At 55.7% G+C, this 23,695-nt stretch overlaps 2 protein-coding genes across 11 annotated transcripts in view; both read right to left on the bottom strand.

The window, feature by feature from the left end:
• The window catches only part of TBX15 (T-box transcription factor 15), a 252,746-nt gene extending 246,242 nt beyond the window's left edge, over positions 1-6,504 (bottom strand). For 2 of the 10 annotated variants that reach the window (XR_016443167.1, XM_090053642.1), the window contains exon 1: positions 2,295-2,675. Coding sequence is in view for 7 of the 10 variants with exons in the window: in XM_090053642.1 (XP_089909768.1) it covers positions 2,295-2,496 (202 nt within the window). In the remaining 3 variants the exon portion in view is untranslated. Of the gene's footprint in view, positions 1-2,294; positions 2,676-6,371 lie in introns of those variants that run through there. The other 8 variants (XM_090053676.1, XM_090053666.1, XM_090053633.1 and 5 more) reach the window with 7 other exon arrangements.
• A 4,363-nt stretch (positions 6,505-10,867) lies between these two features.
• The window catches only part of WARS2 (tryptophanyl tRNA synthetase 2, mitochondrial), a 117,651-nt gene continuing 104,823 nt past the window's right edge, over positions 10,868-23,695 (bottom strand). The window contains exon 7 of the mRNA XM_090053715.1: positions 10,868-11,614. Within this exon, the coding sequence (XP_089909841.1) occupies positions 11,607-11,614 (8 nt within the window). The 3' untranslated portion in view covers positions 10,868-11,606. The remainder of the gene's footprint in view (positions 11,615-23,695) is intronic.

Raw genomic sequence — 23,695 nt, 5'->3', positions numbered from 1 at the left:
GCCACGCTGTTGTCTCCGCGCAGCCCCGGTACCTGAGCCCAGAGGCGATCACTCACGCTCAAGCAGCGCCGCAAAGGTTCACTTCCAGGCTCCGGAGGAGCCGCGGGGCCGAGCTCGGGCGGGCGGCCGGGCCGAGGCTGCGCCACCCCGCCGGGCGCCGGGCGAGTAACGTACGGGCAAGGCCACGTGGCAAAGGCGCTCCCGCCGCAGCTGCCCAGCGACGCGCTGCCGGCAGCGCCCGCGGCTGCAGCCCGCTGCCCCCGCGACAGCGCTGGCCCGGGGCTTTACTAGCCAAGGAAGTGCGCGCTCGTGCAGCCGGGAGCGGCCGGCCCAGACACGCGCCAGTGGGGAAGCGTGCGCGGGGCGGCCGGGGCGCGGCGGGGCTGCCCTGCCTTGAGCCGCCTCGGGCCGGATCGCTCCCTCGCACTCGCCCGCCCGGTGGTCAGAGCCCCGGCTCCCTGCCCCTCTTCAGCCCCGGCCGTCCTGGGCACTGGGCCGCCGCGGCGGGTACGCCGCAAGCTCCGGCTCGGGCGGGACAGGGCCGCGGGCCCCGCTGCAGCTCGCCGAGGGGGAAGGCGGCCCAGCGAAGCGCCTCGGCCTTGCAGCCCTCGGGCTGGAAGGGACCGTGCCGGCCGGGCTTTCGCGCCGTGACTGCCGCTCCGGCGCTGGCTCTTGTTTTGCTTTGAAAACGAAATCCGCTGCGAAGTGCAACGGAGGCGACCCGCGGCGCCGCAGCCGGGCCCGGCGGGGCAGCGGGCGGCGGTCCACCTTCCTCGTGCGGCGCGACGCCGCCGTCCCACCGCGGCCCTTGAGAAGGCGGGAGCGGGGCCTCGGCAGCGGCTGATCAATTTGCAGGCAGCTGCACGGGTCGGGATTTAACGGCGCTCTCGGGCTTTTTTTAAAGGCCATCGGCCTCCGCAGGCCTGGAGTGTAAACTGTTCCTCATTTCCTTCCCTCCATGAAAGACACCGGCGCGGCTCCGCCTGCTTCCTCGGCCGGCGCGCGGGACCCTCCCCGGCTCCCTTTTACTCCTGGAAAAACAGGCCGAGTAACCAACTCCAAGCGCTCGCTCTTGGGCGGCCCGAGCGGCTCGGGGCCTGCTTTAAAAGTATTCGTTTATTGTTTTAACCGAGAAGCAACTCGCAGACGTGCGTTGTCTTTCTTTTTCTCCCCGTTTTGCTTCATTCCGTCTCGCCCTCCTGCCGCCGGGCTGCGGACCATCTCCTTGCCCGCAGCACGTATTCATTAGCTCGGTCGCTTTGGCGTTGCGGGAGGAAAAGAAATCGTGGTTGTTGTTACAGTCCTGCCTAGGGCTACCGGTGCCGCTGCAGCTGGCGGGACTCGTCCGCCTCAGGGCCCGCTCCTCGGGCTGCGCACAGGTGAAGGCTCCTCAACTCGCCTCGTTTCCCCTGGCTTGAGGCCGCCGGGACACGGGGGGCTCGCGCTCCGGCAGCCCCTGCCCGCTCCCTCGGCCCGGCGCCTTTCTCCGGACCCCAGAAAGTTTCACGCAGGTCCTCGGCGCGCTCCCGGCCACGGCGGCTCCCCCGGCCATGGCCTCCGCACGCGGAAAGAGAGAACTCAGTGATAAGGACTTAGCATTAGGTAACTCCCCGCCAGGCACACACGCGAAATGCCCTGGGAACTCCGTACTGCCCGCGAGTCTCCGGTCAGGCAGCATGGCAAGCAGCCTTCAGCCGCCCCGGGGCTGGGGAAGGCGCTGGCTGCAGCTCCCTCGCAGCGCCCTTCGCCAGGGCGAGGGCGAGGGCGAGGGCGGCGCCGGCGACACGGAGGTGGGAGGGCAGCGGGGTCCCGCCGCTACCCCTGCGCCAGGGCCCGGGGATCTGCCCGCCGCTGGGGGCCTGCTGCGTGTGTGCACCTCCACCGCCTCGCAGCTCCCCGGGGAAGGGGAGATGAGCTCAGGCGGGTGGGGCGGGAGCCCCGCTCCGGCGCGCGGCTCCTCTCACCCCGCGCCCGCGGTAGCCCGAGCGCAGCTGTGCCCAGGGCCGATCCCGCTCGCACCCTCCGGAGGGCAAGAGCCCTTTCCCCGGGCCGGCCGGCGCGGGCTCCGCCGGGCTGGAAAACCGGCCGCCGCCGCCCGGACGGTGGGGACACCGGGGGCCCGGTCAGCCGCTCGGCTCGCAGCCCGCTGGCCAGCCCGGGCGGGGGCACGGCGCGGCCCGCAGGACCTGGCCCAGCCGCGCAGGCGAGGGGAAGGGCCGGGGAGCATGCAGAGGCCTCCCCCGGGCCTCTCCGCAGGCAGGCCCCGTGCAGCAGGAGGCCGGCGCGGCACTAACCGGGGTGGAGATCCAGGCACGGCGTCGGGTCTTCATTCTCACCCAGCTGGCCGCCGGGGCTGAGGCTTTCCATGGACAGGTCCAGGCCCTTGTCCTCCCAGTCCCGCAGCTTCCTCTTTTTATTCGTCCCAATCAAGGCTTCCACCGAGAAGGCGTGCGCTCGGGAGCTGAGGGCCACTGCCGACCTTCTCCGCTCGCTCATCTTACCCGCAGCGCAGCCCTCCGCCGGGCGAGCAAGCAGCGGCAGAGCGGCTCGCCCTCTCCCCCAGCCCGCGCCGGGAAGGAGCTACATGGGGCGCGCCGCGGCGGGAGCTGTGCGGGGCACGGGCTCAGAGGGGCCCAGGCTCCAGTGCATCTTTTCCCCTCCCCTTTCCTCCTCTCTCTCTGATGGATCCAAACTTCTGGGAAATCCCCCCCCCCCGAGTTAGGCAGGCTGCGTGCGCCTGTCAAAGGGGGGGAAAAAAAGCAGCTGTGGCCAATGGGAGGCCGGGAAGGAGAAAGACCCAAAACCCAATGAGCAGGGGAGGGAGCGGAGCGCGGCCAGTTGGGCCTCGGAGCACCGGACGGGCTTAACTCTTTGAAGAGCGGAGGCCCCGAGGAAATGTGCGCCCGTAAGGACAGAGGGGAGCAGCTCCCACATTTGGCCAGTCTCCGCGCCCGCCTTTGCTCCGGACTGTCGGTCACTAAGCACCAAACGCTGCATTTTAAAGGGCTTTAAAATCTGGGATCGAAAAGTAGGGAATGGTGCGGGTTAGAAAACCCAGCGCGTGCCACGTTAATGCCCTGGCTGCTGCCGGCCGGGACAGCGGCGTCCCACTAGAAAAGGTCCTCGCTGCGTCTCGCAAGCGTTACCCCGCCTGGCCACTCTTTGCTCAATCCCCTTCGGAACAATCAGGCTGCAAGGTCTCGCTGTGACATTTTGCGGGAGTTCAAATATGTTTATAAAGTCTCCCGTATTTCGAAGACTTTTTCATTTGCTTTTGCGACTGCAGCATCGTTTTGGCCTCGGAGAGAAAACCCGCTGAATGTCAGGTTTAGCTCAGGCAGATGCCTGGAAATTCATTCAAACACTGCACGCGGGGCGGAGGTTCACAGAGCAGCTATTTGAGATTCATCCCGTCTGCAGACACGTACAAATGCACGTGAAAGAGTTTAACCGTAGGAAGTCTTGTCCTTTTTCTTCTTGCTACGAACTCGCTTGCTCAGCTAATGCCGCAGGATGCTGCTGCGCGCGTTCGTGTAGAGCGTGGCCGTGCCCCCCATGCACAGTGCACCCGTGGCCACCCGTGTGCAGCGCAGCCCTACACGGACGGCCGCACTTAGACAACATGTGTGCAGCGGTCGTTTGGGCAGCAAGTTCGTAGTAAGAAAAGGAAAAAAAAGAACCTAACTTCTTAAGGTGAAACTCCTTCTACACTTTCCTTAGATCATCTGAATAAAAATAATATCGCGAATGGTGCAGAGGTGGCTAGGACAGTAGGTAGGAGGTCATGGTTGGCTAAACGAAACACAAACCGCTATGCGGTTTTATTTTATTTTATTTGAATGGAGAAGAAAGAACTGAAACAGAACAGCGGACAGGAAGCATTCAGAAAAACGCAAGCCTACAGGCAAAGCAGTGAGTGGATCTGCAGCACTGAATAAATGAGGAGAAACTAAGAGAAAGTGGAATCACTCTTCCGGAGTCGGTGCGGGGTTTTCTTTTCTCGAAACCTCTCCTAAAAAATCCTGAAATGGCGGCCCTCGGCGGCTCTCAGACAATGAGCTCGGAGCGTCTGGTCGTGGTTAGGAGAGTTTTAAATAGAGGGGGGCTCGGGCACAAGCAAGGGTTTGGAAGCAGTGTCACGAGCTAGAGGGACACAAGCAGATGCCCGGGGTCTCGGGAGACGAACAGACTTCTTCCCGGTCCCTTTTCCTGGCCTAGGTGACGGGGTTGCCTGCCTGACAATGCTTTGTGGTGGCTAAATCAACCAACCTGGCGAGCACTTACGAGGTGGGGGGCGGCGGGGGGGGCGGCTCCCCTAGCTGGAGAGCGGGTGAGCGGGACCCGCTCAATCCCCCAGGAGCACCCCGTCTATACCGCCGTGGTTAGGTTGCTTCCAGGGAGCGCACGGGCACACAGCTTGCTCAGGGCTGGCGTTTCCCGCATCCTGCCTAGCTTGGGGATCAGTCCGCTCTGGGAAGTCTGGCTCCAAGGACCCTGGACTGGGGGTGGATTTTAGGAAACTCATTTTTGTTTTTTAATCACCGGCATTGATACGATTGGGAGGAACACGCCTATTTCCACAGGGCTGCTTGACACTGTTCCCAGGGACTTTCACCCTGAACCTGACGGAAAAGAAATTCCTTGGGGAAAAAAAACAAACGATATCCTGTGATCTGAAAGTCCCGGTAACATTCCCCTGCACGGCAGAGACGCCCAAGCAGGTTTCACAGGCGTAGGCGAGTAAGTAGGTAGGTTGGCGGAAAAGATCCCCCCAAACGCAAGCTATTTTGTGAGATTTTGCAGGAGCAAACTGCACTCGAACGCTTTAAACAAGTTGGGGACTTATGTGAAATATACAATCCGTTTCTCACACTACAGAAGTCTAGTTTCCGCGGTCTGCCCGCTCTCGTTCTCATATCGGTTCCTCTGTCTTGTTTTAGTTTTCTTCCCTGGATGGGCTGGAAGGGCCCTAATACGGGAGCGATTTCAAACTGACAAAACCGCCAGCAAAACTACAGCCGGCCCCAGACTCGGCCGCGCAGAGACCGGCCAAACTCGCAAGCGGCCGGGACTGAGCGGAGCTCCGCGCCCCGCGCATCCCGGCCGCGCCGGGCAGGGCTATCCGGGCGCCGTGTCGCAGCCCCGCTACTCCGGTGTCGTCGGGACCCGCGGACTGAACACATGGCGCCCGCCCCCCGCTCCACCGACTCCCCGACGCTTGACAAAAGCGGCGATCTGCTAGCCTGCCCCGACTGCTGCTTCTCGCCGACTCGCAACAAAGGCCGGGGAGACAGAAGCCGAGCGGCGCCGCTGCCCCCAGCACGGCCCGGGCGCAGGTATCGGCGGTGCAGGCGTGCGCGTTGCTGAACGAGCGCTGCCGCCGTCCCGGGCACGTTTGCCGCGCGGCCCTAGGCGCTGCCCGTGGGAGCCCCGGGGACCAGCAGCCGCCGCCAAAGCAGATCTCGCCCGTGTCTCAGCCGCGCGGCCCGACTTGGCGGGCGGCAAGCCTCGGGGGCTGCCCCGGCCCAGCGGGGCTCGCGCGCTGGACCGGGCACGGCCGCTGCCGCTAAACTCTGGGTTTAGACCAGAAGCTGGGGCCAGAGCGTGAGCCCGGGACGCGGAAGAATGAAGGCGGTTTGCGAGCCCAGCCCCGGCCCCCACCGCGGCCTCGGCTCGCGGGAGCAGCTCCCTTTAGATCCCGGCAGCGCCTCCCTGCAATAACGCGGCGGTAAGCCAGGGTCGAGAGCTCATAAAGGAGCCACTGGCTCCCGGACGCGGGCCAGGAGCGGCTGCGGGCGGAGGCTGCGCGGGGCCCAGGTGCCGAGCGACCCTCCGCCGGCCGCCGCCAGGGATCTGCGCTCCGCGCCGGGCGGCACCGCCCGCGCTTGCGGTTTACAGCATCAAAATCTCGGCTCGGACTGCAGTGAACCCGCGCCCGGCTCTCGGGCCTTCCAGATGTTTGCAATAAAATGGCAGGTTCTGCCTGTGGGACTCGAAATAAAATTTAACTGCCTTCCCCCTGCAATTATTCTCTTAGCTCGCCCTCCGCACGTCTCTGCTTTCCATCAGGACAGCAACAATCCGATTACGCGCGAGGGCAATAAAACCCCGCGCCACCCGCTTGCTCCCTCCCCGGCCCCCGCTCCCGCCCGCCTTTGTGCTCAGGGCCAAAGGGCGAGGGCGCCGGGGCAGAGGCGGCGCGGCGCGGCGCGGCGCGGCGGCACCGCGCTCCCGCCGGCTCCTCGCGGCTCTGCAGGCCCGGGCCCACGGGTCTCCCGGGGCTCCCGCTCGCACCCGGACACCTGCCGCCGCGCCCCGCAGCGCCGGAGGCAGGGCAGCACGGCCGGCGCGGGGGCGCTCGCTCACGCTACCTGCAGTGGCCCAGGGCGGTGGCGATGGCCAGGTCGCAGCCGGGAGGACACGCGGCGTCCCGCGGCGAGCAGGGCCGGCGGGGGAGGAAGGCGTGTGTGCGGGGCCGGCGCCGGCCCGGGGACCCCTCGGGGGCGCTCCGCAGGGGCGCCCGCCCGCAGGTGCCTTTGCTTTCCGCGCGGGGCAGGCCGGGCACGAGGCACTGGGGGCACCGCCGCAGCCCGGTGCTCAGGCCCCGGGGCCGGGAGACGTCGAGGCCCGAGGGCGAGCGCTACGCGGGGCGGGACCCTGGGCGGGGCCGCGAGGGGCAGGAGCGCTCGTGGGCGCTGGGGCCGCGGGAACAGAGGCAAGCCCCGGGCCTGCGGCCTGCTGTGCTCCCCCGGCCGGGGCCACGGCCCGGTCTCAGCGCCTTCCCGCGACGGGGCGGGCACGACGGAGCCGCGCCTGGCGCGGGATCACGAGGCGGGCGGGCGGCCGCGATGCTGGGGCGCGGGCACAGGCCCCCGCAGGGACCCGCCGCAAGCGTCCTGTCCCGGCCGGACAGGAACTGGCGGCAGATGCTCCCCCGAGCTGCGAGTCCCTGCCACCCCTGCCCACTGGCAAAGCACATCCCCAGGCCACAAAACAGGCTGCGGCTTTGCTTCTGGGGCCCGGGCCCTGTCCTGGCTTTCCCGCCGGTGCTGAGGGCCCCGGCAGCCGCTGTCTCCCCGCGAGCCAAGTGTAAGGCCCGCGGCGGCGGCCTTTCCGGTAGCCCGGGGGAAGCGGGCAGGCGCTCGGGCTGGCCGGGTCGGGCCAAGGCCAGGCGTCAGAGCGCGCCAGGCCGCCAGCACCCGCGGGCAGGCCGGCGCGGCCCTTGGGCACGGGGCGCCCCGCCCCGCCCCGCCGCAAACGCCCAGCGGGGGCCCGCTCCTCGGCGCCGCTCCGTGGTGTCACGCTCCGGCCAAGCCGCGTGGCGCTGTCTCGTGTCCCCGATGGGCCGGCAGGCCGTCCCGGGGCGCGGAGGTGCCTGGTGGCCGGGCCCAGGCCTGGGGCTGACGCTGCCCTGCCCCTGCCCGCGTGCCCGGGGCCTCGCTGCGGCCCGCTCCCGCTCCCGCTCCCGCTCCCGCTCCCGGGGGTGCTGGCAGGCGGCCGCGCTCCGGGGCACGGGGCCGGTGAGGCGCCCTGGGGAGAGCGCCTGAGGCTCCCCGCGTCACCCGCCCCGGCACGGCTCTGGCCTCCTGGCCCCGGCAGAGGCAGCGGGGATGAGCCAGCGCTGGGGCTGAGGCCCTCGGGACCCTGCGCTGCCACAGCCCGTGCCCTCGAGCCCGAGACCCGCGCAGCACAGCAGGAAGCCTCGCTCAGCCAGGCCGCCCCAGGGTGCCCTCGTCACAGCAGAGCCGTGTCCCTGTTTCATGCGAGCAGGCGGCGAGTGCCCGAGCCCTACCACGTAGGCTTTTGCCGTGGGGCGACCCCTTGTTGGCAGGCCCGAGCTGGCCCGCTCCACTCCCGGCTCCTTCTCGCGCCCTGGGACGAGGACGCGCTCTCCCTGGGCCGGGGCTGCCTCGAGCCGAGCAGCTCTGGCGGCGGGGCCGGCGGCAGCCGCTTCCCTCCGCGGGCATCGGCCCTGCGGGCGCGGGGCGCGGGGCTGTGAGCGAGGCAGAAAAGATCCTCGGGCCACGGGGGCCTGCGGCGGCAAGCTGGGAGCTAGGGCGCGGGGGCTCTCGTCCGCGGCTTGAATCCTGAGCGCCTCCGCGACGGGGAAAGACCGCTGCTGGACTCGCTCGTCCGGAGAAAGGAGCCCCTCAGCGCAGCCCCGCTCGAGAGAGCCGAGACCCCTGCTGCCTGTGTGGTCTAGTCGCGGACGCCAGGGCACCTGCACTTACTTCGGAATAGCTCTTCCTCATTCTCCTCGTGTGCAGACACTCTGACTCCGGAATAAGACCGTCTGGCGCCCAGCTGGCCCAATCCACTTCCACTGACAGCGCTAGGAGGAAGGCGCTGATCACCTCAGGGACTATGGGAAGCAAGACCTGAACCTGCTGTTACACACAGGTGAAGACCCTGGACAAACTCTTACCGTCTCCCCCGCCTTGCCCCACCCTGGGTTGCAAATAAAGCATTGGTTTATTTTAAGTGAACATGCAGACAACTAATTATAGGTAAAATTCAGCTGGATTCAAACAGTAATTGTATCTCAAGGGGAGATCTACTGCTAGTGGTAGAATAAGGAGCAAGGAGCAATGGTCTCAAGTTGCAGCAAGTGGGGTCTAAACTGGATATTAGAAAACACTTTCTCACTAGGAGGGCAGTGAAGCACTGGAACGGGTTACCTAGAGAGGTGGTGGCATCTCCATCCTTTGAAGGGTTTGGAAGTTTTCAAAACTTGGCTAGACAAAGCTTTGGCTGGGATGATCTAGTAGTTGGGGATGGTGATTCATTTCCTCCTGAGAGTGGCATGCACCCTTCTTATCCAGTCCTGCTTCCCTGCTGCAGAAATGACCAAGCCCATATTGTGAGATATCTGGAGAGACCAGCCTCATCCGGTTTGCCTGTAGCCCGAGTCCCTGGTTGGGACAGGGTCTAGACCACAGCAATACCCCCTCCCCAGGATGCTCCAAGTAGGGTCCCTGCATCCTCTTATTCATTCCTGCCTGCAGTCCAAGATGACAAAAGAGTCTGGGGCTCAGAGTAACTTTGGGAAGGAATAGGAAGGCAGGACCCTGGAGCCACCCTACTGATATAATACTGGTCAAGTCCTGCTGTGGTCCCCAGGAGGCCCAGATCCCATCTTATAGGATATAACAGGAGATTTGGCCCCCTCAGCCCTGTCCAAACCTCCTGTCATGTCTTAGGCTTGCCTTCCCATGACTCCCATGGAAATGCACGAAGGAGGATCTTCTTGCCCCACCAGAGAGCCTGCCCTTTTATCAGCACTAGATGTGTGTGATAGGGGCATGGGGTGAGGGGAGGGCATTGCCCAGCAGACAGATCAAGTGTGGATCTCTGATGTGGCTGGAGCCCAGGGTGGAGAGGCTGATTTCCCCTGGGAAGCCACCTGCTGCAAGGTGCTCTGAACAGCAGGTGTTCTCCTTCGCACTCTCCTGGGCATCACCTGCAGGCAAAAAGCTCTGGAGCAGGACCTGTCCAGGCAGGTATGTTTTCACCTGCAGCATGACCTGCAGCATGTAAGAGAGACTGTGCATGGGCTGCAGGCAGATAAGCTTCTTTGACAGCAGTCTTGAGGCCGACCTTGCTGGGTTCATCAGACCCCAGCAGTCTTTCCTGCCCAAGTGCAGGAGGGGCTGGACCTGATGATCTGTAAGGTCCCTTCCAGCTCCAACAACTATGAAACTGTGAAACTGTCTACTGCATCCCTTTATGCCTCTCTGCTCTTGCAGCCAGCTGGGTCCCAGCACAGCAACCCCCACAGCTGCCTGCAGCAAAGGGCCAGGTTTCCCCGTGGGCAGCACTGTGAGTTCTCTGGCAGTTTCCAGGCTCACAAGGTGCAAGACATGAGAAGTGATAGTCTCTTTATTTGGCACTAGTTAGGCCTCATTTAGAGTACAGAGTAGTTTCAGGCTCCACATTTTTTAAAAGGACATGGAGAAGTTAGAGAGGGTCTAGAGGCAAGTAGCAAAAATGATAAGGGGCTTGGAAAAAACAGACAGTCCAGCTTGCAGAAAAAGAGAGGACATGCTAGCAGCCTTCATAAAACAGAAGGGTTGCCATAAACAAAGAGGGGAAATGTTTTCTCTCTTGCTGCTGAGAGCAGGACACAGACCGGTGGCTTGGAGTTGCAGCAAAGCAGGTTAGGTGGGCTGTTAGGGGAAATTTCTACATCGTTTAGAGGAGTGAGACAGCACAGTGGACTACCTAGGTGAGCTGTGGACTGTCCCTGAGGGCTGGGCTGGGCCAGTTTTGCCCCCAAGCTGGGGAAGCTCCAGTCTTGCCTGCCAGGCAGAGCCACTTGCAAGGAACGCGAGGCGGGTGCGGGGGCCTGGCTCCCCAGGGAGGTGTGAAGCCGCATCCCCGGCGAGGAGAGAGGCCTGGGCCGGTGCAGTCCCGGGGCTCACCCGGGCACTGGCGGGCACCGAGATCTCCGCTCGCGCGGCCCGAAGCCTCCTCTGCTACTTGCTTCCTTCCTTCGTTTTTGGCTCCCTTGGCTTGGCGGAGCGGGCCAGAGGCGGAGGTCCTGCGGGTCGGGCCGGCCAGCCGGCGGCGGGCGAGCGCCGGGGGCGCTGTCCCGCAAGCGGCCGGGCCCAGGGCAGGGAGCCGGCCACAAGGGACGCGGCGGAGGAGCGCCCCTCGTGCCGAGGACCTGCCGGGCCCGGCTCCCCGTCCGCGCCAGGAGGGCTGCAGCCCGCGACGTGGGCACGGGCCCTCCCTGCCGCGAGCAGCCCGGGCAGGGAGCCGCACCACCGGGCCCGGGAAGCAGGGCGGGCTCCGGGGCTCGGCGCCCACGTTTCGGGCTGCAGCCCTCCTGGCGCGGACGGGGAGCCGGGCCCGGGCACCTCCGGCGCGCGCTACAGCCTGCCCCGGCCTCCCGGCTCCCCGGCGCTTGCATGCCCGGGCGCTCCAGGCGGCACGGACCCGGGACCCGCTCCCAGGAGCCCGGGGCCCCGCAGCCGCCCATGCTGCGCCAGGACGCGGGGCACGCGCCGGGCCGGAGGGATTTGCTGGCTGGGCCGGCCCTGCGGGCGGGAGCCAGGCACGCCGCATCCGCTGCGGTGCGGGCCTGGGGACGGCTGGGCTGCCTCGTCCTCCCGCGTCGGCCCCGGGAGCAGCGTGAGGCGGGCGCGGAGGCCGAGCGCGAGGGCCGGCCTCTCCGCCGCCTCGCTTCGCTTCTGCCTCCCGCTTCCCGCCCGCGGCCGCGGGGGGCACGGGGAACAGGCTCGCTGCCGCAGCCCCACAGCCATCGCCAGCCTGCCCCCTGGTGCCAGTCCCGCGCGAGTGCAAGCCTGGCCCTTGCCAAGCCCCGCCGCCGCCTGTTTCTATGAACTCACGTCATGTGCGGCTGCGAAGCCGATGGATGGAGCCTGGGAGCGGTGTCAGCCTCGGTGGAGGAGAGGCGGCGTTGGAGACACTCCCTCCTAGCCACAGACGTTGAAGAACTTGCTCAGTTTGTCCCGCCAGCCCCGCCACTGTTAACATTTATCATTCTTTCTAAATCAAACGCTTTTGGGGGACTGCTGCTATAGCCCAAGCTGCAGCAGGCAGGGATAGAACTGTGCAGGCCAAGGACCAAGCCAGCGAAGAGTTCAGCTTCCTTAAAAAAAGAAAAAGAAACCTGTTTACTATTCAGGAAATTTGGTAATTATTTTTCTCCTCTATGTAGTGACATTACCCTCTTTTGATATTAGATCCTCTGTGGAGGCCCTTGCTTTCAAGCTCCAACAAGAAGGGAAAGATTAAGGAGCTGCAATACAGTGCCACAGTGTAAGTTTCTTTCATGACACTTTCAAGGCCAGCTGAGCACTTGCAGCAGAGCAAGAAAAATCAAGCTAGAAAGGAATAGCTTGCAGGTTTCTGAGAGACAGAAAAGCTTGTAGCTTTCATTAGATTCATTATTTATTATGCTGAATTGAACTGCCTGCCCTTTAGCACATTTCAATGTTTATTCATGCCACAAGCTCCACTAATAGATTACCCAAGGAAAAAATACTATAACTATGCATAGCAACAGCATCTTCAACTGAAAGGCCTCAGAATGCTTGCAAATGTTAGCTTAACCCCACAATACCTCTGTGAGACATGGAAGACTCATCAGCTTAATTTTACATATGAGAAAACTGAGGCACCCAAAAGTCAAATGATTTGCTCAAGGATTGCCATACAGTTTCTGGGTAAGTCAGACCTCTCATGCTTAAACAGCAAGAGCAATTTCCTTCTGGTGGAGACCAACACAGTTTAAAGAGCAGGAAACTCCAGAAAACAAAAAGAGTCAAGGCACAAACAGGCAAAACACAATACTCCAGAAATTTTCTATACAGGTGTTACCTGAAGGGACAATTTTCTTTGTATTTATTTTATTATTCTCTCTATATATAAAGGGCTTAGTCCATCTGTCTGTCTGTAAAGGGCTTGGGGGTGGGGTGAGGCTCTAGCCGGTGCTGCAGGTGGGGCAAGTTGCTAGTCAAGAATGACAGTGGGAATGGAGCACGGGGACAGTGGGGGGGGGGAGGGTGGCATGGGGCCAGACTCAGAGCTGGGGTGCAGAGCAGGGGAGAATTATGGCAGGGATAGAGGTCACAGAGCAGGAGGGCAAGACCAGCACTGCTGGCCTGCCCCCTCCTCCTCATCCCTGCTCCTCAGAGATGGCAGTGGCATGGGGGGGGGGGTGGCGGTGCAGCATTGGCTTCGCCCCCACACTCCATCCCTGCCATCACTCCATCCCTGCCATCATTATTAAAGGGCAATTTGCTAGTGATTTAATAACCACATTTTCTGCTCCAGGCATTAGAGATTTTGTACTAAAAATCCCATATAATCCCAACATCTTAAATCTTCCTAGCCCACCTGACAAGAGTCCCTCCCTGGGACTTATCACCTCCAAGAGCTTCCCATCAACCAGAGATGACATTCACACTTCAAGGGTATGTCTACATGAGACACTTTACCGTGCAGTAGATTGATCTACTGCATGGTTTTCTAGTACCTGTAAACACAGGTAATAGATTTACTGTGCAGTAGCTACTGCACAGTAGCACATGGTCATATAACTGACTGGGAGTAAATTGGTGACTCTAGGCAGCAAGTGAGGGAACCCTCCCCCAGCCCTTCCCATGGGCAGCTGCCTGCTGCTGGGGCAGACTGCAGAGCCAGGGTGGGGACACTGTCTCCTGCCTTTGCAGCAGTCTGCTCCCAGCTCCCAGGTCTGAGATTGAAGCCAGGGGCTGAGACATTACTCCCTCCTCCAAGAGCTGCCTGCTGCTGGGGCCAGCTCCAATTGCCAATCAACATTGGTTGGCTCTCATCCCAGATCAACACTGTCCCCACCTCAGCTCCACAACTGGAGCCAGGCTCCACAGCAGGCAGCTCTTGGGAGCAGGGGGCAATGTTGCAGCCCCAGCTTTGATCTCTGAGTGGGGGGTCAGGAGCTGCCTGCTGCAGGGGGAGGGGACATTGTCTTTGCCCCAGCTCTGCAATCAGAGTGGGGTTTAGGCAGAAGGCATCTGCCTAGGGCATGGGTAGGGTTGGGAGGCAGCTCTCTCAGAGATGAGATAATTTCCCCTACCTCCTGGATCCCAGGCCTGACCTTAGTGCTCCCTGTCAACCTGGGGCTGGAACCCAGGGGAGCCTAGAGCTTCCCTGGCTGCCGTATAGTAGTAGAGCAGGGCAGGACTATCCCTGCCCTGAACTGTTCCTGTTGGGTGTGTCCCCATGAGCAGGAACATATTTCCCTGGAGACAAGGTGTGCTGCGCACAGCACATTACCTCAGGTGCGGTAGGGGAGGCTCAGCCAGAAACTGTGCTGGCCCCAGGACCCTTACCTGGGGTCCTGGGGACTTTAGGGAGCTGCAGATATGGTGTTCCTGCAGCATGGAGCCTGGCTGGCAGGTAGAATGTGACTGGCTAGCTAGGCTCTGGTTTTGGGTGGTGCACACTGCTGCTATGTGCACCACACTTTTTTCGACATGGCTTTTTCTGACCCCAGGATCTCCTCAGGTCAACCCCGCCACCATGCACTGGTTGGGAGCAAATTTGCTCCTGATAGGTGTACATGTAGATGTGCACTCATGGAAAGCTTACTGCACAGTAAGCTGTCCGTGCATTGATTACACATAGATGCCTGCAGCTAATCTATTTTCTTGAAAGCAGCTTGGGAGAAGAATGAAACCTCAGAGCCAGGGCTCAGATAGGTGAAATGTAATTGGTGATTGAATTGCAAACCAGTCAGCATGTGACACCAGCAAACAAAATGTGACAAATTAACATGAATAATCGTATTTTGTCGTATATCTCATTGTACTTGTGAGATTATAATAGCTCTTAGCTAAAAAGTCTACTGTAATGATATTGTTTCACCATGTAAATTAAATCAACCTACTAAAACAAAAACCTCTGCCAACACAATCTCCATCTTGTATGGAATTAGGACAATCTGCTTTTTGTAATAATTCATAAAGCACCTTTGGATTCATATTGACCACCCATTGAAAGATGATTTGCCATGCTCTTTTTTAGTGATCTGTACAAAAAAAAATATTTATTCCTCTTACTCTACAGTTTACTCTGTTTCTTTAAGATGTGTTGTCCCCATGAATTCTACTCTTGATTTATATATGCTCTAGGCCCAACAAAACTGGACTTCTGAAAAAGCAGCAACCAGAGGGAATGAGTACATGTTTAAAGTGGAGCTGACTAATTAGCTCTGCTGTAAATCTGGCATTTATATGTGTGCCCCTATTAGGCTGAAGTAAACTAATTAACTCTGTGGCAGGGTAGTACTTATATACAAGTACCATCCTGCTGCAAGTTTTTTACTACACAGCAGTGCACATGTAGACACTGCCCTGATTGCTTGAAGCACAAGGGTGCTTCAGTACAGGGGTTGCCTGCCAGCTAGCCCTGCACTGAAGAACCCTTGTGTACTAGCCGGCCACTCCACAGCATGTTGAGCGGAGTCAGAGCAGCCCTGGGCTGGCAGGCTGACCCCCAGACTGCCTGCCAGCCAGGGCTGCTCTGACCTGGCTCAACATGCTGTGCTTTTGGGTGCATGTGTAATAAACTCCGGAGTGATAAGCACCAAAGTTTATTACTTCAACTTAATACACGAAAAGATGTGCCCAGTGGGTCCAAACTTGCATACTATTTGGCTTGCTGTTGCAGGGGCATAAAGGGCCACCAGCACTTAGCACTGCACTGGTAAGAATCCCAGGGGCAAGACTGATCAGTGAGAATGGAAGGCAGGACTTGGAATCTCTGAGAACAGGTCTCAGAAGAATTGTAGCTTTTAAGAGGTAGGTAACTACTTTTTCTTTGAAAGAGCATTTACTCTTGCTTGTTAGTAAACAGTTGCCGCAGTACCAGGAGGTGTATGACTGCAGCTGTGTAGGATGAGTAACTGCAAGACAACCCCACCAATACATGCAAGGGATCAACCTGAGCTCTTTGACACAGCTGCATGTAGTACATATGAGATTGCCCATGAGCATGACGGGTTGTTCTGTTATTGCTTTGTGTTGTTTACACTTGTTACACAAGGCATCAATGTGCTTTATTTCAAAATGGTTTGTAGCAACATTACAAAATTATGACCACTTTGTTCTGTTTTGTACTGTTGCTTTCCCACTATTGGTGTTGACCTGCTCTGCTTTCAGACTGGATTTAATGGTATCTTTGTACTCTCTCTTCTGTATTGACCATCTTTGGTTTAGCTGAACATAAAATGTAGCCTTAGGCATTCTCAAGTTGGTCATGTGCATGCAGCATCCAAGCCATCATAGCAGAGCTTTCTTGACTGAACATGTGACAACATTTAAGGATTTCAGTGCTGGAAATCTTGTCCTATTTCATCTTGCAAATAGCACATATGGTACTGATCATGACTTCTGATGCAGGGGAGATGTATTGCCCGGGTTGTACAACCGTACAGGAGTGTCGTGAGCACGACTGCACAATAGACATGAAGCTGAGTGCTTAGTTTCATATTCCTATTGTTCTCCAGGCAAAAGAACAGCATTTCAAATGCAGAACTGGCCTTGGCTGTGTGGTGGATAATCTCATTTTCCATCATAGCATTTTGTGACATGCATTCAGTGGCAAAACCTCTCCACAGACTTGAGAGGAATGCAATTAACTGTGGTACCAAGTTGGACACATGCATCTTTTGGTGCTGGTTAGTAAAATCCTTCAGTTATACCACTTCCTCCATATAAACTACTGAACTAGAACAGGAAGTGTCTGGGCACCAGGGCTCAACCTGACCCTGGACTGCTTTCCTGTTCCCTTTGACTTGCTCCTCTACTCCACTCTCTGGGTAATCTCCTGCCTTCTCACCCTGGCTTACTTCTAGACCCTGCTCTTAGCTTGACGTCTTGCTTCCTTGACCTTTTCCCTAGATTCCGTTCACTCATCTTGATTCTGATCAGTGCCTTGATTCCAAGTGACCCCAGACCTATCACTCACATCCCAGCACTTGAGGTGGCCAACCTGTGACACATGTGTCACGAGTGGTACAGGCAGTCCCTGTGTGTTCCACATGGCAGATTGGGCAAAGAGCAGAAAACAGAGGAAGAGATTGGCAGGCTTAATTTGTGGCATGTCTGCCAAAAAGGTTGGCCCCACTATCATATGATAATCTTGGCATGTCTAGTCTTGTGCCTTGTAGCTGTGTGAGACATTCTGAAGTGACAACTTTTTGGATAATTTTGGTGAAACCTTAGGTAAATTCTTGCCTGTGAATACAAGGGGGTTAGACCTGATGACTCAGGAAACACTTCTAGTCCTATGTTCCTACAGTATTTCCACAAGTCACCAGACTATGAAACAATAAAGAAGGAGATAGATGGTTGCTTCCAGTAGAAACACTATCTTCTCTTTGTGAATCAGGTCTCTACGTTGTAGTGGAACCGCTGGATCTACCCATGTTGTTGCAGCTGTTATCCCTTAGGAGCTGTAACAGGCAACCCCCCCCCCAGTTAAAATCATTTTCCCCTCATATTTCTATTTTGTTTATATATTTTGCAGTAATAAAACATTTCTAAAGAAAAGAAAATATCCAAAACACATTATATGGAAATTAAAACATGAAATAAATGTAAAATTTAAAAAGAAAAAAATCACCATTTTCAAGTGGAAAAAAAAGAGAAAGAAGGGAGAGAAAACAATTCATGTGCTAGAAGTAGTAAAACTTAAATAAATCATATAAAGCTAGATACATCTTCATAAAAGCCTTTCTTCTTACTCCAAGCAAATATTTTTAGCTTCTTAGAAAAATCTCAGTGATACCTCTTTAAGAACCTTAGAGACACCCTTTTTACAAACCAGGCTGACACACCAGCAGTTAGTAATTTGTCCTCACTTTTTCATTGCATAGGTATTAAAGATTTGTTTTTAATTCGGAGATACTTACTCTATTTATTTAACTCCAAGATGAGGTCCCCCCCCTTATAACTGTATACAAGGAAATCTCACTAAATACATTGTCTTTCATTAAACTGCCGCCAAATCATCCTGGAATGGAATGGAAATGAACTATAAATGTAACCAACACTGAGCATGACTATAAAAACACATGGCCCACATTGTGCAAACATGCTGATGGGAACCTTTTTTGTGCATGTTCCTTTTAAGACAACGGGTGGCTGCTCCCTCTGAAGAGAATTGGCACTGGGCCTGAAGGTACTGCAATACCAGGCTGGCACCAGGAGGGCCAGAGCCAGCCCTACAACCCTTGCTTTGGTACTTAAAAAGCTGAGATTTTTTTTTTTTAAATATATATTTTATAAAGCCTTAATGTTTGTCTCTCTGTCCGTAATGCTCTGTTCATGCTCTGATTGCCAATCAGCCAATAAGAGTGTGAAGAAACATTCAGATAGGTGGCAATGCGCCACCATGATGGTGGGGACATGGGTAACAGAGCTGGGGGGTGAGGCCAGCACAGCTGGCCTCGCCCCCCTGCCCTGCTCCCAGCAGGTGGTGATGATGGAGGGGGGTGGGGGAACGAGGCCACTGGAGCTAGCCTTGTCCCCCACCTTATAAGTGATGGCAGTGGTGGTGCGGGGGGAGGGATCGAGGTCGGGATGCTGTGGGGGTGGTGGCTGCCACCGGTGCTGCCCTCAGCCCGCCCCTCCCCCCTTCTGTCATCACTGCCTGCAGGGCCAAGCCGGCAGTGGTAGGGGAAGGAGTGGGTACGCTATGGCAGCAGTGGTGGTAGAAGGGGAGGAGTGGGCCCAGGCCTAACATGGGAGGGAAGCAGTGGGCCTGGCTTGACGCGGTCCAATGCAGCAGTGGCCGGGGGAGGGGAGGAGTGGGCCCAGTTCTCCCCCTGCCTCTGTGGCATGGAGTGTGGGGAATGGGCCCGGACCCCAAAGAGCAGGAGGAAAGAGTGCAGCAGGCCTGGATGAAGGGCGAGGGGGTGGGGGCGGGGGTGGCACAGGGCTCCATCTGCACCGATCCCCCGTCCCATCATTCTTGGCAGGCAATTGGCTCGTGTGTGTGTACACCCCCCCCATCCTGAATAAGCATTTCTACACAAACCTTAAAATGCATTTAAAACACATGCACCTCTTAAAATGGTCACACCCGCACATCCCTATCCGCAATCCTTTCCATAACAGTTGCTTAATTCTCACCCTGCTGTTGGGGTTTACACTGAATGCTTATTCCCCGTCTTTGTTGTTGTCACTGTTGCTCTTGTTGTTGCTTCTGCTGCTACTGACACTGCTGTTGTCATCATTACTGTTTCAAGGTCCAGTATGTTGCAGTCATCTTCATTATCGCTGACTACTCCACCTCTCAGAGTGTCTTTGGATAGCCTTTGCCAAGAGTCGCTTTGCCAAGTGGAGTTGACCATATCTTCTCTCTCCTCTCCCACTTTTTGGTAGTAGGACTGGAGTTCAATCAGAAAAATTTTGACAGTGTTTCCTCAAGCTCCATGTGTCCATACACCTGTAGGTTCCTGCATTGCCTCAGGGTGCTCCTGATGTAGGACACAAACTGGTCAAAGCGAGCTGTTTCAGACCCCTGCTGTTTAGCCAGGTGGTTGTACAGTGCCGCTTCCCTTGTCATCAGCCTGACTCCTGTTACTTCAAGGAGCCGGCTTACCTTTTTCCACACTCCCTTGGCATAGGGACAGAGCCTTAGGAAGCGGTCGATGGTCTGTCTTTCATTTCGGAAAGTTTACCCTGGGGCACTTGGGTTGAATCCCTTGTCCCTTTCTGCGTCTCCCAAGTGTCTGTGGTTCTTTCATAGGTCCTTGTGGAAGATCCGGTTCCAGACAGCTTGGCAGTTGTCTTTGGGGAGCATCTCTATGGTTGATAGTATGTCTCTGTCTCCGACTGCCTTCTATATCTTTTTGTGGTTAGTCATAATCACTGGGCTTTCCTTCTGTAGCTTGTACTCACTCTGGAACTTGTTCAGGACTCTGTAGAGCCAGGGGTGTTCCATGCTCCATGGTTTCCAGTTGGCTGGTGCGTACACCCCTCACGGTCTCAGGAGGTGACCTGGAAAAAATGTTACTAGGCAGGCTGTTGTGGACGCTGGCCCGGTCACCAGCTTGCAGATCTGGCTTGTGTACTATGCCCACAGGAACAGGTGGATGTCTGGCATTCCCTTGCCACTGGTCCATTTCTTTTTGTATAGGTTCTTCCTTGCCACCTTTGTGGGGGGGTGGTATCTGGAGTATATGAACATACCGAGCAGTGCTGAACTGTGGGGTCACTGGGGGGACAGGGTCAGACTAATCAAAAACACGAGAGGGTGTGACAGGGATTATGGGTGTCCAATGTTGTGGCTCACCATGACTAGAAATATTGTTGACTCTGGTGGGACTTAGTTTAAGTGAACCATGTGGTAAATCATGAGTCTTTTGGATTAATACCATGTATCGTTTACTTGCTACTTGGCAGGGGAAACACCATGACCACTAAGACAGTTTTCCTAGTTGCAGGGGAAAACCACATTTTTGGCAGAGGTAGTGCTGTGACTGAGATGATATATAGTTAACATCCCATTTTCTCTTCCAGTGTGAAGATCTTGGCTTTACGCCCACTTTATGGAAATGGAAGACTTCTCCCAAGCTTGCTCCTTTAGCCATACAGCTGAAAGCAAGTGAATCTTGGGGGCATCTGAACCCCAAGCCTCCGGGCTTGGGCCTGCATGTAGGATGCCTACCAAATGATCTGGAAGCATCTGAAGCCCCAGGCAGGGGTGGAAGATGTTTTCTGGTAGCAGGGTCACATATGGTGCTTGAATGATTCATAAATTTGGAATTAATTTGGCTGATTTGACTTGGAACATGAAAAATGTTTCTTTAAAAAAACAAAACAAAAAACCTGTCAAGGGCAATATCATGATCTTAGGATTTTGACTAAGATCAAGCAAGACTAAGTATATATGAACCTCAAGGTATCTGGGCCTGGGGCTTGCCTACCTGGACTTGGGGAGTATTCAAAGCCCCAGACTGGTGGGTCTAGGAAAAAGGGTACTTGCCCAGGTAGAGCCACACAGATCCCATTGAGCTGTGCTGTCAAATTTTGGAACTTGACTACTGAACTTTACCCAAATGAATCTGGAACTGACTTAGTCCTTGCAACTATACACACACGATTGCTAAAATGCTGCTCAAAATTGCATTTATGAAACACCTGTGTTAAAACTTGCAACAGTTTTGTGTTTTTTTTAAAGGTAAGATGCATCAATTCTGGATGAACTAAGTCTATAGGTATGTAAATTGGTACACCCATGTTATTTTCAAGGTTACTGTTTTCAGATTTGCTCATTTCCATTTGCACTCAGGGAGAGCAGGGTCTGACAGTAAGCGGAGGAGGAAGGGGTTGCCAGGAGAAAAAGTACAGAGCAAAGGGCTACCTGATCCCCCAGAATTATTCCCCCCAACTGTAGCAGTGGGAGGGGGGCAAATACAAGGCAAACCTCCAATAATTAATTCCATACCTGGAAAACTAACAAATTTATAAATTTTCCATTTATCGAATCTAATTATTGGGTGTGATCTTATAATCAGGGTCATCTTCTATTTGAGTAAATACAGTATTTCCTTTTGGTTGTAAGGGAAACATATTGAATATTAGCCTCAAATGCTAGGTCTTCTGTGGTTGAGTTTAGCCCTGTCACAATCCCTGTGATATTAGAGGTGTTAGGAGCCTTAGAACTTAGAGGTTGTTTTTTGAATCATTGTTAGGGCTGTGCGAAGCTTTGGTCTCTGATTCAATTCAGTGGAGATTCGGCCTGATCCGTGGGCCAAATTGCCGAATCCAGATCAAATCAAAGGACCCTTTAATGTCTTCCAATTGAATCGAAACCCTCCAAAATTGATTCGGAGAGATTTGGTGATTTGGACATAGACACAGCTTTAAATGTTTTTTCTACATACCTCTAGGTAGCAGGGGCTTGTGAATGCTGGGGTGTATGGAATGTCCTACAGAAGCACAGCGGGCTCCCCAGTGTGCTCAGCAGACCTGGAAGTGGACCAGAAGTACTTCCGGCCCACTTCCAGGTCTGTTGGGGAGCACGTGGGTAGGAGGCCACCCCCCAGCTCAGTGACTGGTGCCTCCTGGGTCTGGGGGTGTCCCCCATGGCTAATTGTCAAGCCAAGGAGGTGCTGGGGGTGGGGCTGGGCCCTGCGCACTCTCCAGCAGACCCGGAAGTGGATCAGAAGTACTTCCAGTTAACTTCTGGGTCCACCACTGAGCATGTGGAGGCCCCCCCAACCCCCACACTCCTGTGGGATGCTCCATGTGCCCCAGCATCACAACATTTACAAGCTGCGCTGGTACCTTGAGGTATACAGAAAAAACATTTAAAGCTGTGTCTATGTCCAAATTATTGATTCTCTGAATCAGCATTGAATCTTCAGATTTGGATTCAGCCGAATCGAATCACGAACGGTGATCCAAATCAACGAATTGAATCATTGTCCCCGATTCCGACTGAATCCGAATCGAATAGGGCGTACTTTACACGCCCCTAATCATTGTCTTTTCTGGCTTGTGAAAAATAGCAGGGGAAAACTGCATATACTACTGATGAAGACTGTCAGCACCTCCTTGAACAAGGGTATTGTGCTTACTTTTCTTAAGGAAGCAACGACATGACCTTCCCTTAAATCAAAACAAAGTTCCTCAAACAACAATTGATGTTGACAGTTTGTTCGGTTACCATTAACTGTGAAAGATTCTACTTTTGGTTGAGATTTCAAAGGTCATGACAAGATATTTCTTCAAGCACCTCTTTGCTTTGGTAGATAATTGTATCCTGCTGATGGATGCTGATACAATTTACATCAGCTTCCTTCAAAACTACTGCCCAATGTATCAGTGATGAGAGGGGCAGGAAGTGGCCTGTTCTTGGATGGTCCAGTTACTTCCCTGCTGATGAACTACCACAGATGGGTCTGCTGAAGTTGCCTTGTTTGTGAACTTTTGGGAGCATATAAAAAGTTCCTGGGGTAGGAGAGAGGGTGATTAGCAGAAGTAAGTTTTCCTTAAGTTGGTATAGAAGGTATTTGATAATATTTTCCAGTTCCAGAGTGAACACTGATGTGGGGTCCTCCCAAAGCTGTTTATAGCAGTTGGTGTCAGAGTTGTCCATTGGTCTCATTGATGTAGTCTTGATAGTTGAGAATGATAACTATCACAATTCATAGACGCTATCCTGAAGCCACCTGTCACTCAAAGAGAAAGTTTTCTGCAAGACACCACAGACTTCCTCAACAGAATTCCTCAAAAACATCAACCGTCTTCCTGAGAAGACCATATTTGTAACCATGGATGTCACTAGCCTGTACACTTAATATTGCATACCATGAAAGTACAACTGCCTGTCTGAAATACTTATAAGAACATGGAGTACAATCAGATTTGCAACACATTGCACACCCTTGCGTTTTTCGATGTTAAACACCATCAGGTTCTCGTCTGCTTATTTCCTGAGTCTGTCAAGGTCAGCCTGGATTACCCCCCTGTCCTCAGGTGTGGATGCTTTACCCCAAAGTTCGATATCATCAGCAAACTTGACCAGTCTGCCTCTGACACCAATGTCCACATCATTAATGAAGAGGTTGAATAAAATAGGTCCAAGGACAGAGCCTTGAGGGACCCCACTGGTCACAGGGCACCATGAAGATTGATTTCTGTCAACCACCACTCTCTGGGTCCAACCACAGAGCCAGTTCCCTAGCCAGCTGATCATGGGGGACCCAAGGCCACAATTGGCCAGTTTCACCAAGAGGTGATCATGGGATACTAGATCATCCTCACCCAGATCAATATCACTTTTAGCAACTGACACTTTCTCCAAGCCATGGGCACAAGGTATGGCCAGAAAGATGGCTCCTCAATATACCAAACTCTGCAAGAGCCACCTGAAAGAAGACTATTTAGAAAATTGCACCATCAAACCTGCGCTATTTCTGAGTTACAAAGATGATATTTTCATCATCTGGACTGAACACCCACTTCTACCACAGATTTATCAACTATCAAGGCTCAATTAAACTTTCTTGGAAATAGTCTTATATTAATGTCAGCTTTCTAGATACTACAATCCACATCTGAAATGGCACCCTAAAAACCACTACATACAAAAAACCCACGGATCACCATACTTACATCCATTAAACCATCCATCATCCCAAGCACACAAAACAATTGTAATCTGCAGTCAG

The sequence above is a fragment of the Crocodylus siamensis genome, chromosome 1 (assembly GCF_052110815.1).
Source record: "Crocodylus siamensis isolate JL-2025a chromosome 1, ASM5211081v1, whole genome shotgun sequence".
Classification (NCBI taxonomy): Eukaryota; Metazoa; Chordata; order Crocodylia; family Crocodylidae; genus Crocodylus; species Crocodylus siamensis.
This window is presented reverse-complemented; position numbering and strand designations above follow the sequence as displayed.